Source organism: Trachurus trachurus (genome assembly GCF_905171665.1).
Source record: "Trachurus trachurus genome assembly, chromosome: 22".
Taxonomy (NCBI): Eukaryota; Metazoa; Chordata; class Actinopteri; order Carangiformes; family Carangidae; genus Trachurus; species Trachurus trachurus.
In genome coordinates, this window is record NC_139907.1 from 10,734,867 (window position 1) to 10,752,361 (window position 17,495).

At 40.6% G+C, this 17,495-nt stretch overlaps 1 protein-coding gene across 1 annotated transcript in view; it reads left to right on the forward strand.

Annotated features, from left to right (window-relative positions):
- slc8a3 (solute carrier family 8 member 3) overlaps window positions 1-12,904 on the forward strand; it is a 122,681-nt gene extending 109,777 nt beyond the window's left edge. Inside the window, exons 4-8 of the mRNA XM_083997782.1 lie at window positions 2,796-2,813; window positions 5,345-5,469; window positions 5,941-6,040; window positions 10,143-10,412; window positions 12,004-12,904. Coding sequence (XP_083853908.1) covers window positions 2,796-2,813; window positions 5,345-5,469; window positions 5,941-6,040; window positions 10,143-10,412; window positions 12,004-12,380 — 890 coding nt within the window. The 3' untranslated portion in view covers window positions 12,381-12,904. The remainder of the gene's footprint in view (window positions 1-2,795; window positions 2,814-5,344; window positions 5,470-5,940; window positions 6,041-10,142; window positions 10,413-12,003) is intronic.
- Window positions 12,905-17,495: the final 4,591 nt, after the last annotated feature.

Below are 17,495 nucleotides of genomic sequence, written 5' to 3' on the forward strand. Positions count from 1 at the left end.
GGGGTTTCAGAAGGAGTCGGTCCATTCATGGAAGATGTGAGCATCTTTGTTTTGTCCTTCAGAATCTCTGATTCCTTTTAAGAAATGTGTCCTTGTTTTATGACTGCACGGATAAATGATGATGAAGACATCAAGAGGAAGAGTTGTCTCTATGAATCTCCAGAGGCTGAAAGGCGTGCGAAGCCTTTCTCCTCTCTCTTCATCCACTTACGGCGTATCCTGTCATGTAATTATCTCCCCGCTGAATGACTTTTCGAGCCTCTTTCTATTCTTAATCATATCATTTAGTTATGGTTTACACTTTGCCATGGGCATCGGGGCGTGTTGTGCTGTGTCACTGATCTGCTCAGCAGCTGCAGCGCACAGATAAACAATCAGGCAGAGTCACAATCAAAATGCTGAGGAAGGGGTGTGATGTTCCTGAGCATCTGCACCGGGCACATTTATCATCAGCATATTTTTATTTCACTTTGTGTGGATGTTGTGTTTGTTTGGTTCTCGCCGGGTGGTTAGCGGGCCTCCGCCTCACCCATCACCGTTTGCCAGATCACCGGGTCTGCAGGGAAAATCATCGCAAGCATATACAAATCGATCCTGTTGCTGAAAAACTACCATTAAATTCAACCTTTCAATCACAGGCGCAGAGGCTGCAGTGCAAAAGTCAAAGTTGCGAATGGAGTCAACTATTAGATGCAGCAGCTCCTCTACAGCAATAGTTTTATTTTTACTCAGAATCTCAAAAGACAGAGGAGAAAAGCTGAAGAAACCCTAAAGAGTGATACTGTATACACTTTCTTGTCATTGCAAAATGAACACAGCAAAACACAACCTAACAAGCTGCTGCTAATGTAGCTGTTAGAGGTACAATGTGTTAACACAACAGGTTTCTATGTCAAATCATAAAAACTGCATCAGTTTGCTTCTAAATTTCTAATCACAGGGACGAATAATGAGTGATTGTTCTATAAAGACTGATGTCAGTTTTAAATTTATATGAAGCTCCTTTCTTAGTTGTATTTCCTCTGTTTCTTGTACCTTTGTCAGCCACTTCTGTGTCTTTCTGTGTCTAAATTTGTCCTGTCACCTGTTCTTCAGTGATTTAATATAAGATTTTCTTACTTTGCATTATCTTTTGTTCTTTATATAGTGCAAATGAAACGAGTTGAGCATTACTTTTACAAGTGTGTGCGAGTGTGTGTTTAATGTTCTTCAAAGCTGATTCCCTTGTTGTCTTTTCACTGCAGCTTCCAATAGCTAATATTTTCCAGACAGTGTGTGAATCTGACACTTCCAAAGCCCCGGCGCTTATTGAGATTAAAAATATTACAAGAATCCGCTGCTTCTTCTATAACGTTACAGTTTATCTATAAATAGAAAATCCTCTGAAGGTGCATTCAAACCTTCAGGAGACACTAAAACTGTCTTAACGTGCTAACGAGGCCTTCAGACCGGCTGGCAGGTTGAAGCAGGTTCTGTTGTTGTTTACCCGCAGCCCCCAACTGACGCTGTCAAATAAAATCCTGTCATCCTCACTTCCGCCATATTGACAGTGGCAGCACTGGCTATTACATAACACACTTAAAAACCCATCCACTGTTAAATACCAACATTTGTAGGCGCCCCGAATATAACAAATGTCGGTTTTTGTAGAGAAGAACATGAAGAACCTCCAGCAGCTTCATGGAGAACAAACTTGTTACGTCCTATAATGAAAACAAGAATCAGGAAATATAAGTAGATGTCCACTGTAAATGTTCATTTATTGATTCTATTTCACATCCTAAAGTTTGTATTTTCCAAATTTCTCCCCTTTTGAATTATTGATCACTGGATTTGAAAAGTGAATCTGCTATTATTAATAAAGAATGTGCGTATTATTCATCTGCTTCAGGGGTTATTTAAAGAGATCTGAGTAAGATGTTTAATTATGCAATTTTCTTTTTCTTTTCGCTCTAATTAAATTTTATCAGTCTTTTTTTGCCGTGAGTTTCACCCTCATTTTTCTTTTCTTTGTTGACATTTCGGGTTTAATTTATTTAAATTCAAGCTTTGTGCCTTTTTTTAAATAATATGTATTCTTTATCGTATTTATTTCTTTAAAATTTCTCCCAGCTGTTTTCAAAAATGAATTTGCATGAGTAAAACAGAAATAACAGGAACTTTAAGAAAAAGGTTAAATGAGCCAAAAAAAAAAAAGGAAAGAAAAAATTGAGAGGTTAAAAAAGTAGAAAAGTAGATTTATTTTTACATGATAGTCGTGATGTGTCTGATTTAGAGCATGGAAAGTAAAAATAACAGTTCTTTTCTCAGTCCAACACGACCTCATACTGACGGTGGTGAATAAAAGCTCATGTGTAATTATCACCTCCAAACTCTTTTATCTGACTCGGCTGGGAGCTGTAAACTTTTGAATTAGTGTTATAATCATGTCTGGAGCTCACCACGCAAAATATTCTACCATTAGTTGATTTCTATTGGACATTTTTCCCCCTAATAAACCTCGATTCTGCCCTCGCACCCATAAAAAGCGACAGAATACCATATTCTTGACTCCACCTCAGCCGATCACATAATCAGTGCCACATATATTACAGCTCAGGGTCAATACTCAGCCATTTTCTGAGGCCATCACATTTCTCTCGTTCTTTGTAACCTGCTTTTATCCTTGTCAGTGTTTCTTTCTTCCATTTCCACAGCTCATTGCTTTTTTTCTGTTTTCTCCATCTCCTCCTTCTCTCCCTCATACTCCACCTTCTACTCTTCTCCTCCTCCTTCCTTTGCCCTCTCCTCCACAGCCCTGTTGTTAGCTAATGGTAAGTTGTCCATTCTTCCTTCCTCTCTAAGCATCTCCACTAATGTCGCCTCCTGTGTGAACAGTGTGCGTTAAACTTCAGCCATAAATCTGTGGCTCTCTGTGCACGGTGTGAGACCAGTGATGATTTCGATGCTTTAAACTTTCGCTGCAGATCGAGGTTGTTAAATCAGCTCTGATGTAAATAAACCGCATGCCCAACTCTCTTATCTTCCACTGTCATTGTTACAAAAAGGCTACATGCTCTTTTGCTGCCCTCTCCCGCTCTTAATGATGGATTTGCATGCTAATCAGAGGATTAATTAATCATAAATCCATAATTTATGTTCTCAAGTCATGAACAAGGTACAAACATTTGATCACAGCGTCAAGATAAAAACCTGCAGTTCCAAAATTAGAAATTTAATTACCTTTATGTGAATGTGTTATTATTATTATTATTATTTTGTTTCAACAGCCTTGTCATGGAAATAGTGTCATGTAGTGGTGCAGCATGGAGCAGGAGAATGGCTGGATAATCAAATTTTAAACATGAGCAAAAGAAATCCCATCAGGACTTGAGGGTACACACTGTCTTGGGTGTGTAATTGATTTAGCTTTAAAATTGTGTGTATGTGTGTGTGTGTGTAGGCACTCATGCGCTGGTATATTATGCATGCCTCTGTGTGTGTGCGCTCGCCGACACGTCCTCCTATCAAGGGGACTTGGCTGTGATCTTTAATGGCAATGTTAATATTTAATGGTAAGCGTGTTGTCAGCAAAGACCAGCAGGCTGGGACTCGGGGGCTCGTATAAAAGATGACAAGGTCTCTGCACCAGGTGGCTCAGTGGGGGTGTCACACACAGAGCAGCATGAGAGGCCTCTGGATGCACAGCCGCCTCTTCTTGATAAAGTTCGACAGCACACAATTGATGTTATGGAGCTCTTTGTAGTTCGCGGCGCTCTCCGGGAACTCTGGGAGGCATTGTGGCTTCTCTCTGCAGCAGAGCCACACAGGACACGTTTGATAGGCAGATTTATGGATTGATCAGGACATTCACATTCCTTTAGAATCACTTCATATAAAAAAAACCTAAAATAGAGAGTTTTTGACAATGAGGGGAAGGCCTGCAAACAAAGTACTTGATTTTGACTGTATTACGCCCAGTTTCATCAGTGTGGCTCAACTCTGTAAACCTTCTCTGAGGAGTAATGTAGATGCAGTATTAGTCTTAAAGGCATAGTTCAACATTTTGGCAAATTGGCCCATTGCCATAATCCCTTTAGTTTTAGGAGTAGGTTCGTTACCTTTAATTATCAGTGCAAGCTGGTTTTAGAACGGCGGAGCAGAGCCGCAAGCTGCTCAGAGCTACAGAGGCTCATGGGATTTCTTGGTTTCCCTCATCAAATACACAATCCAACAACTCCAAAACGCTTTCGTGGACAAGTTGTGACCTGCACATTCACCACGCTATGAGATAATAACAGAACGTTACGAGACGGAGTTGTTTTGGAGTTGTTGGATTGTGTATTTGATGAGGGAAACCAAGAAATCCCATGAGCCTCTGTAGCGTAGCTCTGAGCAGCTGGCTCGCTCCGCCGTTCTAAAAATAGCTCGCACCGACAAATAAAGGTAACAAACCTTCTCCTAAAACTATAGGGATTATGGCAATGGGCCAATTTGCCAAAAATGTTGAACTATCCCTTTAAAGGGACCGTTAGGAGGAATTAAAAAAAAAAAACAGGGATAGAAACAAAAACAGTGCCAGCTCCACATGCTTCTTCTTAGCTGTCAAACGCAGACTTCATCCACAGATGGAGATATTGCTCAGTTGTCATGGAGACAGATCACTGACATGTTTCTCTCCATTAATTTGACACATCTGTCACTTCTTTGTGCTTCACTCCCAAAACAACAACAACCATTCACCTCCACTGTATTTTAGCCTGGTGGTTTGTCCTGCATGCCAGTCCTCAGCTGGTCTGGTGTTGGCGACAGATGTGGATGCAGTTCATGCATCTGGAAAAAAAAACGTTGCAAATTAACATAGAGAAATAAAAACTCTTACTGTAGATCAATATGTTTGTTTTATTATTATAATGAGAAATAAGAAAACTGATGTTGGCTGCAGGATGAGGTCTCTCACAACTCATGGGTTTGGAAAAGAAATAAGCAACCAGGACCTAAAAAAGTCAACATTTGTAGTGAAGAACAGAACGATGGGAAATCGAAAAGGAAACAGTTTGTACCTATATTTGCATTTGCTGTGTTTGTGTGTTGATCACTCAAGCATGCTGGTTTATTTAACCTTTATATAACAAGGCTGGAGTGCCACCAAAACCATGGGACACAGAGGAAGTAAACAGAGCTGCGATGAATCTTATAGCTCTTTACATATGCGCTTTCACATAAAACAACCTGAACATTATGAAGGCAACCGTCTGATGTTCCCGCTGTAGCTCTCAATGACACACGATAATCACCTGAGCATCCTTTTATGTTGATCGCATCATTGTGATTCCTTTTTTTCTTTTGCTGCCTCCCCATACAGATGTGCCAGACAGGAAGATGACATCTGACGAGGAGGAAGCCAAGCGCATCGCGGAGATGGGAAAACCGGTGCTGGGGGAACACTCCAAGCTGGAAGTCATTATCGAGGAATCGTACGAGTTTAAGGTGGGAGAGGTTGATCTTCAAACAGAGCACACGCAGTCTTAGATGCCTGATAATTACAGCTGCAACTGGTGTTTTTCATGCAGTCAAACAGATACGAGATCACACTAACTAACCAGCTGCCACCGTGCATGAAAGAACAGCTGCAAATCCCTAGTTTCCGACGGATGCTGGTTGCTCTTCAGAAGCATCCCGGCCCACAGAGATGTAATGCTAGAGGAGATGTGGTTCATATGCATGGTCTAACCTCCTCGACCAAAAATATACCCACCATATTTGTTTCTGGTGTGTGGTGGTTTTATCATGCATCAAATGACGGGCCTGTGCTGCTTGGATGGAACTGGATGTCAGTGCCATCATGTGGCGGAGCTCATGCATTTCTCTGTATCAGTGCTCTGAATGCAGATTCTGGACACGGCGGGAATAAATAATGGATGAATTGCGTTCTTGTTTGTTTGACTTTGTGTCACACAGAGCACAGTGGACAAGCTGATCAAGAAGACCAACCTGGCACTGGTGGTGGGAACAAACTCCTGGAGAGACCAGTTCATGGAGGCCATCACAGTCAGCGCAGGTAACGTGAGAATCCACCGTGTTTTCTGCAGTGAAGGGAAGCAGCTCCACAAAGCACAGCACAAATATATAATGTGCATAAAATGAGATTAAAGTCAGTTAAAGCCTCCTCAAAGTCTCCTCACTTAAACTTGTTAACTGTTTACATTCATTTATTACATAGATAAGTGATCCTTGGTTGGATTATTGTGTCTTGGTATGTTATTTATTATCAACAGTTACTGATATTGTAGTTAATATTGTGGTAAATAATGAGTTTTGCTCGTTGTTATATTTCACATGTGTTACGAGTGAATTTACCATAAGCAGTTGCTTCTGTTGATTGTTTTGGTTAGAAATAGTATGAATACTGTTTTTATAAATATAGAGGGAGCCCAGAGAAGAGGAGTTTAACATGAAGAGGAGTTTTTGTGATGATGAAACAAACAAGATAAATAGTGTTGTGTTAAATATTGAGTTATAGAGGAGTCTGGTAGGTAGATCACTTTACCTGACGGACAGAGCCTGGCTGTTTATGTTAAACTAAACTAACTATCTCCAGACTGCGACTTCTTATTTATTGTCAGACACGAGAGCGGGACCAGTCCTCTTATCGAACTCTCAGCCAGGAAACAAAAAAGTGCAGAAATGTCAAACTATTCGCCGAACTTTAATACAAGGACAAAACAGTTTTTTTCCCCATATAACTGTCAAACTCGCAGCTATAGAAAATCATCAGCTCACAATTCTGTTTATCACAGCCTTCAGTCCAAAACTATTGGTGTAGTATCAGCCTTCAAAAACTCATATCAGCGGCGTCCTCCTGGAAAGCAAAGCTCTTGAAGCGCTGGAATAATCTCATGTGCGTAAGAGAAAACTCATCCATCATGTCAGGCGGCGGCGGCGGCAGCATCAGATGCTCCTTGCAGCCTGCAGTGCAGCTGCCGCTGTGTCCGCTGCAGTCACCGCCACCGTGTAGTGAACGTGCTGCTGAAGGCCTCGGTCCATCACTTTGGTGCTGAAATATTTAATCCAGCGGTGCTCTTTATTTTTTCATGATCCACTCGAGGTTGAAAAATGCATGCAGCTCACATGGCCTGACACTTTGAATCAGCACTGTGTCCCTGTGCCTGTCCGCTGAGTTTCCTGTGAGCTGCGGGGACACAGAGGACGCCCTGTACCTCCAAATGAGGAGGACGACCATTTGCGTTTACACTTTTAGCTGATATAAGATGATGCTTTTATCCTGAGAGTCAGCAGGGCGCAGTTTCGTGCTGGAGCTCAGTGTTACGGAGCAAACAGCTGGCGCCATGGATGAGTCTGTGTTTTACAGGAAATCTCCATTTGGTTGTTGTGTCAACACAATACACCAACAAAACCAAACACAACTGATAGCACAACTATTGCAAATGGTTGGCAGAATTACTGATTGGGCTGTACCCCACCTCACACAGAAATGTAACAGTGTCCCTGTATCAGGACTGATGTTGGCATATTATGTAGCCTACCTCGAAGGGGATATTATTGTCACATATTATGCACATGTCTGAAAAAATATAGGTTTATACAGAACATAACATAAAATTGCTATTTGTATTTTTTTTTGTCAAGTAGCCTATAAATCACAATTTTATATGCTATAAAGGCTTTGACTATGCTGTATATGTTAAGTTTCTCTATTCTAATATATGATTTTAACATTCATGTCTTATTCATGAGTAACACTCATCTTCCCGTTCTGGTAGAGTGGTCCTTTGGTGCCCACGTTATACACAATAATATCAATATATTTATGTAATACATAACAATACAAAGGCTACATAAATGAAATATACATATTTCTACATGTCAATATATGAAATGGTTCCAATTTCGAATACGTTTCATATATCATCTTCAAATTTATGGTTTTATTTTATGTGTAAATGTATCTCATTTAAATTCAGTGTATGTACATACATGCAGTTGTGTGTGAGACAAATCCAGACCAGTTACAGTGTAAACTTCATATCATTTTAAATGGTTTACAAAGAAATCAACACATTTAAACATTTGAAGAAACGAAAAGAGGAACCTGGAGCACACGAGTCACTGGTGATGCAAATAATTTACTTAGTGCAGAAACAAGACCAACGTTTCGACGTACAACGTCTTCATCAGGGTCAAATGGTTCTGGTGCGGACTACAAGGCATTTAAATATCCTCCCGACTGTGATTGGTTAAGGAGGGTGGGAGTGCCAGCACCTATCACATGGCCGCATACATCAATTCAGAACCAATCAAAAGTGTTCATTTGTTACAAAATATACAACTATACAAACATCAATATAAACAATATTTACACTTTCATTAAGCAATAGATCGGTACGGGCAAATGGCACATAGCAAGATCAAAGCGAAAAAAGCGAAAAAGCAACAAGGAACACACAGTAGCCTGATACAAAACACATAGGCTATTAAGAGACAATTAAAGAAAACATGAGAGACTGAGTTCTTCATTCAGTCCGAGTGGTTCGAGTTAATGTCTCCCTCCTTGAGGGGCGGAGATATTATCAATAAGCTCCTCAGGAGGGAGGCGTTTTGGATTTACACCCTCAACACAGTGGAACCACTCGGACTGAATGAAGAACTCAGTCTCTCATGTTTTCTTTAATTGTCTCTTAATAGCCTATGTGTTTTGTATCAGGCTACTGTGTGTTCCTTGTTGCTTTTTCGCTTTTTTCGCTTTGATCTCGCTATGTGCCATTTGCCCGTACCGATCTATTGCTTAATGAAAGTGTAAATATTGTTTATATTGATGTTTGTATAGTTGTATATTTTGTAACAAATGAACACTTTTGATTGGTTCTGAATTGATGTATGTGGCCATGTGATAGGTGCTGGCACTCCCACCCTCCTTAACCAATCACAGTCGGGAGGATATTTAAATGCCTTGTAGTCCGCACCAGAACCATTTGACCCTGATGAAGACGTTGTACGTCGAAACGTTGGTCTTGTTTCTGCACTAAGTAAATTATTTGCATCACCAGTGACTCGTGTGCTCCAGGTTCCTCTTTTCGTTTCTTCAAGTTTTTGGTCCTTCCTGAGAGCACCGACCTCCACCTGTGGAGTGGCTGCAGCGCACAGATACTCCTTCCACATTTAAACATTTATACAAGGACCTACATTTTTTCTTAATAGTAATGTTTATCTAGAGCACGCAATCAAATCAGCCGTGTAAATGACAGTTCACATACTGTCTGCTCTGACAGTGTGTGACCTGTGAACACTTGACATTCTCTCAAACGCTGCTTACAAACAGATCGTGGTGTCGATTCAGGACACGATGTGCGAGTCGTTAACGTGTAAACCGAGCCAACAGCCCAAAGCCTGGAGTGCAGGCTAACCTAATACTGAGAGCTGCTCACCCACAAAGTCACTTTATAGAGAAGAGTTTGAGAAACCAGGTTACTAACAATGAAATATTAATAAATCAGAATATTTAAGAGTAACATAAAGTTTATGAGCTACAAACTAAATCTATTTGTCTCTCCACTCAAGAAAGCTGCAGCTCTTTTAATTCATTAAACATTTCTCCTTCCCTGGATGAGTTATTAATCTAGATATGTATTCAAAGTTGAATAAACATAAGAATAACCTGAGGCTAGTAGTGAGAATTTATGATGATGATGTTTCAGGCTGGAAAATAAGTCAGTTTGCCACTTTAAATGAATGTTGTTCTCTTCCTTCCCCTCTCTGTCATCCTATATCTCTTTCATCGATCCTTTATCTCTCCACTCTTTTCCAACTCTTTACCCTCTCTGCTCCCTCTCAACTTTCTGCTTTATCATCTGTCATCATTCTTTCCCTGTCATACCCTCTTCTGCCTCCTCATCCTCCATCGCGCCGCTCTTCCTCCGCGCTCCCTGTCCCGTCTCTTAACATCCGCTTCCCCCTCCCCTCCGTCACCCCTTGCTCTTTATCTCTGCCCAAATATTTCTGCTATCTCTTCTTCGTCCTCTGTGCCGTTCCCCCTCTCCTGTCATCCTGTTGCACATCAATACATCCCACCTTTCACCCTCCATCGCCTCAACTCTGTCCCCTGTCCCCTGTCCCCTGTCCCCACATACACTTCTGACCGTCAGACGAGGACGAAGAGGACACGGGGGAAGAACGGCTGCCGTCCTGTTTCGACTACGTCATGCACTTCCTCACCGTCTTCTGGAAGGTCCTGTTCGCCTGCGTCCCCCCCACAGACTACATGAACGGCTGGGCCTGCTTCATCATCTCCATCGCCATCATCGGCCTGCTCACGGCCGTCATCGGCGACCTGGCGTCACACTTCGGCTGCACCATCGGCCTCAAAGACTCGGTCACCGCCGTGGTGTTTGTGGCACTCGGCACATCTGTCCCAGGTGAGTCCAGCTGTGGCAGAAAAGGATCTTCATGTTTAAAACGTGAGATTATATGGCTCCTCTTTGAGTTTTGAAAATAAAACAGTGACTTCCTTCCTTCTCCAATAGCAAACATGCTTCATCATCAAGACGGCTGATATTCTTATTTCCTCCAAACTGACATTTTCACCCGACAGGAACAATATGTCACTGAGAAGTTAGACTCTGTCAGCGTTTTTTGTTATTAAAGGTCCTGTGTGAAGCATTAATAAATCATTACTCCTTCTTTTTTTTGATGGGGGAGAAAAAAAGATGTTATAAAAACATATTATGAATATTGTCCACAAGCCAGAGTAAAGCACAGAAGACTGCTGCCCTTCACACGCCTACTGGCTCTGGAAAAAGAAAAACATATTATTCTGTGATGGTAACTCCCACTGCAAACCTTAGTCACAGCAGATAAACAGCCTGAATCACCAGATTTTGGTGTGTTGCACACAAACAACTGGTGTGAATTGAATCACACGTGTTAATAGTAGATTTTAATTCAATTTGATTGCCAGCAATGCCACAAGTTGTTTGATGATCATAAATTAATATAAAGATGAAAGTAGTCTCCATGATATCACCCACAGGTTTCTAAAGGTCTGCTCTGCAATCACCATAGGCATTGCCTCAATCTGCAAAACTGTTCACTGATACAGAAAATGGGCAAAGAGGAGGGCAAGTGTGGAGCTGAGACTTCAGTGCACACAAGTTTGTTGCAAACAGCTGCCCAACTATCACTCAAAGTGGCCATGTCTTAAATTTTTAGGTCTAAATAAAACTTAAACTAGTGATTTGTATAAAATTCACCTGCTGCACAGTTGTTGAAAAGGAGAAAATTAGCAACAGAGGCCAGTAACCATGATTATTTCTGCTTTAAAGTTGGACATTTTAACATGGAAGTCAATGGGGATTGTCACCCTCCAGTGGCCATTCAAGGAACTGCATATTTTGTAGCCTTCTTCTGTTTTTCAGCCTCAGAGTCTTGTTGTTTGTTGTTGACACGTTTGTGGGAGAGTCTGTAGCTGTCAAAAATGTTTAATATCTCCCAACTTTTAATAACAGCAAAGAGGCTGATATAAACGGTTTAGGGCTCATAATTACAGTTTAAACAAAGTGAAATGAATGAGATATTGCCATCATAATGTGATCATTGTTTAGCCAAACTGTGGAGTATCTCTGTGGAGGAATGAGCAGTAATGTGATATTTAAGGTCCCATGTGCAGAATATCTATGTGACTGTGGAATATTTTCACTTTTTATCCTGGTGGTGACAGAAGCTTTTCTCTTTTTTGCGCTTTTCATTACAGGGAAAAGAAAAATATTACATTCCCTAATTATTCAGCGGTGTGCTAGGCCTACATTACTCATTAGGATACTTTAATTACTCAGATTCATAAAATATGATGTTTTACGGCTCTGCTTTGCCCTCCACCTGCAATCAGGTGACCACAGTTCATCATTCTCCATAAATGCAGAATAAAATGCACCTGCATCTGAAACTATTTTCTCAAAGTCAAAAAATTATCCTTGATAAAATAAAAATCGTGACTTCTTTTTTCCACAGACACTTTTGCCAGTAAGGTATCAGCTGTCCAGGACACCTATGCAGACGCCTCCATCGGGAATGTGACGGGCAGCAACGCCGTCAACGTCTTCCTGGGAATCGGCATGGCCTGGTCGGTGGCGGCCATCTACTGGCACATGAAAGGGAAGCCGTTTGTGGTGGAAGCCGGCTCGCTGGCCTTCTCCGTCACCCTCTTCACCATCTTCGCCTTCCTGGCCATCTCGGTGCTGCTTTACCGGCGCCGGGCCCACATCGGAGGAGAACTGGGCGGGCCCCGGGGACACAGACTGGCCACGTCAGCCTTCTTTTTCAGCCTCTGGTTCCTTTACATCCTCTTCTCCAGTCTGGAGGCCTACTGTCATATAGAGGGCTTCTAAACGGGGAAAAAGACTTCAGCATGAGAGAAAACAAACACGCAGCAGGGGTTTAAAGTACAACTTCAGAGGTCAAAGAGCGAACTCTCACTGTGGAATTCGGGTCAGTCTTGTGTGGTGTGGAAGGACAGGAGAGGTAAACCCGGGGTTTTCCCAGACACCTCCCTCCCTCTCCTTCTCTCTCTCTCTCCCTCAACCCCCTCTGTAAGGACGCTTGGAGGTATGCATCCTGCCCTCTAGTGTCGACAGGAGAGCTGTCCTAAGGCCCCACGCCAGTGTGCTTACAGTTGGGATTGGGTTACCACCAAATCCAGAAGATGCCGAGATGCCGAGAGGTTGGTCCCGCGTTCCACTGGAAGAGACTGCAGTCTTATATCCGGAGAGAGTTGAGTTCATCAGAGGTCTATATTTTTCTCAACATCTGACGAGAATGACTTTTTTTAAAAAGTATTTTGGGGATAAAAACGCAAAAAAAAAATAAACTAAACAAAAAAAAAATCAAATAAATGAAAATAAAAATAAATAAACACACACACACACAAAAGAGGAATCAAAGAACTATTTTCTGACCTGTGTTAAGAAAAGATTATATCATAAATGGAAATATGTTGTGGAGTGACAGTGGGATGGACTCATAGTATTTATTTTTATTTGCATAGTTTCCTAAAGGAGCACTGCAGAGTTCTCAGAAATCACACAATGAAGAAGAGGAAGACGAAGAGTTGGAGGAAGAGGAGCGACAGTGACAGTTCATTCTGGCAGATGTATCACCATTCGAACAGGTGAGGAGCAGGTGGACACAGTGAACGTGATCAAACTGCCCTGGACATTACTTCCGTACTCTATACGTATCTATATATAATATATTTCCATATTTTCTGTATATTTTGAATATTTGTTTAAATGTGGTCACCTTCTGCTCTAACAACAGAGGATTGCTGTGGCTAAGTGGGTGGGGAGGGGAGGGAGGGTGGGGGGTCAAACTATATACTGGAACGATGTCTTCACATTTCTAAGAGTTATGTATCTTGCCTAGGTAAAAGTATGACATTGTATTTTATTTATTTACTGATATCTTGGTCTCACTCGAGTTTTCACCTTTTCAATCAGAAATCTGAAGAAAAAAAAAGAATTTAAAAACAAAAAACAAAAAAAAAACGTGTTGCTGCAGAGATAAATTCAGAGGTATTTTTGTACTGTTCCATCCATGCACTTTGCTGTATAGATCTATTTATGGAGACTTCTACTTGTACATGTGCAAAAGGCCCATATTAATAGTGTCACTATGGACTGAACAGAGTGCCTGTGGAGGGAGAGGCTTCAGCTGTAGCTGCCCACACTGACCAGTCGCTCACTCGCTCGCTCTGCTCTGCTTAAGTGGAGGATAAATGTTTTTAAAGCTGCATTAGTAGATTTTTGGCCACAGCAGAACAAGCTTGAAAACACGACTTGAGCTGCAGTTAACAATTATTTTTATTATAGAATTATCTGAGGGTTGCTCTCACCTGCTTTGTGTGTAACATTGTGGAGAGTATCAATCACAGCTTACCACAGTTTTCAGACATCCACTTTTGTTCAATGGATGTGCATTTATTAACAGACGTTAAAAAGTTTTAATCTGTAGCATCCATAAAAATACACCACTGTAATTATATACTATACTTTTAACTTGTTTTTTTCAATATCCATGAAAAATGTAAAATTATTTAGCAGAAATTTCTGCTCCTGTCTTAAGAAAGGGAGTAGCATGGAGCAACATGACATACTGTGCACAATCAAAATTATTGTCTGTGCTAATTTGAATTACATTTTCATAGCCGCCTATGAAGTTACAGTTTCATGTCGCCTCTCCATAAAGTTGCCATGGCAAGACTATAATATATATATTTCAGTCGCTTGTCTGGCAGCCTGATAAACTCAAGACCAATATTTGCTTTGTATTTGTCAGATTTCTCTGTCAATATTAATGACAAACTAATTATCAGCTCAAAACAATGAGCCAAGAGAAGCCAAATGTGGATAACTCGATAGTTTGGTAATAATAATGTGTAGTTTCATAATTATGAACAACACTTTTCTTTTTTTTTATTACCAGTTTATATAAAATATCAATTATTGCAGCTTTAACAAAGTAATAATCAAGGTGATTACATCTTCAGAAGTGTTGTTTTGTTCATAATTGATCTGTACATCATCACTTTGCTTCAGTGGAGCAGCAGCAGCGTTGCAGAGCGGCTGGTGTGGGTGTCGGGGCAGCAGGCGGCTCCAGGTTGAATCTAAAAGTAGCCTGTTATTGATACTGAATGCTGTTTAACACACGACTGGTGCTTTGTTTTTAAAAATGAGAGAAAAAATATTTACTCGTTTGAAATCCCAAGAGCAGTGAGAAAAAAAAATTATGTTTATTACTTAATTTGCATAAAGTGTATGTTAGTATATAATCAGTCAGTTCTTGGCTAATTTAAAAATCACCCAAGATTACCAAAGAGATGGGATGCAACATCTGTTTAAAAAAATATATATAATAAAATAGAAAAAGAAAAAAATTGGGGGGGGGGAAAAATAGAAAAAGAAATGACAGTGAGTGGCAGTGACACTGTATTTCCACAAGGGGGATGTCAATCTCCAATCCCTGTGGTCGTCCCTTCCTCTACAGCTCTATTAGCACTCCTCTTCCTCCTTCCTCCTCCTCCTCATTGTTCTTCCTCTGTGGTGAGCAGCGTTGTAAACACATCTTGCTCACCTCAGTCTCTCTCTCTCTCTTCCCCCCCACCCCCCCTCTCTCTCTTATATATTAACACACACACATTCGGAGCAGAGCGACGGGTCCACTGCTGAGTTGGAGGGGGGGCAGTCACAACATGGCAGACTGTCCCGTTCAGAGGCAACACACACAAACCCACATTATGTACATATTTTTTCAGTGTATGTTTACATAGACACAGTATAGGTGTCCTTTGGGGTGGGTGGGGGTGGGGGTGGGGGTGGGGCAGCATGTCAACACAACACTCACATCTCATCTACAGGTTATCTGCGGTCGCTTCATCTGAGCCAGTGGAAAGTGTGAAGTTCTCGAGTTTTTCTCATGTTTTATTGGATCATGTCACCCTCTCTCTCTCTCTCTTTCTCTATTTGGTTCAAATCCTGCGCCAGAAAATATTTTCACCCCTGAGTTCAGCAGGTTTTTTATTTTATTTTATTTTTTTAAACAAAAGACGAGGAAGTGCCAGTGTTCTTATCGTTATCTTCGCCTGTGGTGGCTCCTTGTGTTTTTTGGGGTGTATTCTTTGATTTCACCTGCTGGGGTTGTGTTGCTGAGCGTCAGCCAGTGTGTGTGAGTGTGTGTACATGTATGTGTGTGTGTATGATGTGCACATATCCTGCTGAATCCAGGTTGTGTGTGTGTGCATCGTCTTCGCACTCATGTGCACACGCAGGTGTCATTGTTGTTGATCTTCACCAAGGGCACGACTCTGAGTTGGATCTGTCATTTCTGTCTTTAAAAAAATTACATATCTTAATTCTGTATAAGAGAAAAAATTATTTATCATACACATCACTTTTCAAGGCACCAGTCCTTTTTTTTTTTTTTTTTTTTTTTCTTCCTCAGCCTGCAGGATGGAAGTGAAATGTCACCGTACAGTAGTTAGACTAGTGGTTGACGATGTTGTGAGACACTGAGGAAAAGCTTCAATGATGAGTTGAATATTTTAACTTTTTTCTGGTGTGTGTGTGTGTGTGTGTGTGTGTGTGTAACAGAAAAAGGGGCACATTTTATGGATGGGTATGTTTTATTTTTCCTGGCCTGCAATGAGATGTCAAAAATAAAAAAGCAAATTTCCAAAGCTGACGATGTTTTGAGATCAACCTGTTTTGTTCTTCTACTGTGGAATAAAAGCAACTTTCTGGTTCATAAGCAAACACTGGTCTCACTCACTTAAATCACACCTGACTATCTGTCTGTGAATCTGTGTGTGTGTGTGTGTTGATAATATCATATTTCCACTGTCACAGAATCAACTTTTTTTTAGGAATTTAAAGGAAAGCAGACACATTTACTGCCAGATCACACTGTATTTCTATCATCACAAACAAACAGTATCCTCCCACTTAAGATAAAATCATCTCAACAGTTTCACACAACAGAGATGTGGCAGAACATGCTGCTTTAAAACGTCGTATGCTGCAGTGAAAAAGCACAAGTGTGACGGGGGTTGTAGATTTCTGTTTAGAAAACATAATCTACAGAAATGTTTAGCTGAAATGACCCTGATTCCTGTTTTTCATTACTCTGTCTCATGTTGTGTTATTAAAAACATTGCAGCTACATTTTACTCCACTTGTCCGATCACGTCTAACAAAACTTGCAGATTGTGTATATTGATTATTGCCTGTTGTGTGTCCTCCATAACGCTGTTAAAGCAGCCGATAGCAGGCTGCTTTGTTTACATTTTGCATATTCCAAATTTAGATTGGACACTAACTGAGCAGCACTGAGGCAATACTCCTGTGGGCTGCAGAGATGTTGTTGTTCATGTCAGGATCCCACTGAAGTATATTTTCAGGTACACTGAAGCCTAATTGAGCATCAAAAGGTATTTTCCAACCTCGCTTCCCTGTCTTTCCTATTGTAATACTGTACACGTGTTCTCTCTCACACACTCATAAGATCAGAAGTCTTTATTTGGTGCCTGATGAAAAACAAGGTGCCGTTGTGTAATAAAAGAGTTTAATATTCAGGTTTTCACGGTGAAACTCAAAGCAAAAGCAAAACAAACCCTATGATGTCACACATACGGAAGCACGGTTGTGCCAAATAGCAAAAAGTTATATTTCTTATCTCAAAAATCTGAATGACTATGTTGTGACCTTTACTTAGTGCTAAAAGTTTGACTTTTCCTCTCATATGTTTTGACTTATTATGTCATGGTTTTATGTGAAAATGTTGATCTAGAATTTTAACTGACAGTTTAAATAAATTCTTTAACTAAACTCAATAATAAATGATTTTCTATTTAACACACAATTATTCGTTGTTTTTTTTATCTCATAATTTTGACTTTTGGTTAAGTGACTTATTCCACCTTCAACTCACAATTTAGTAATCTAATTTAATAA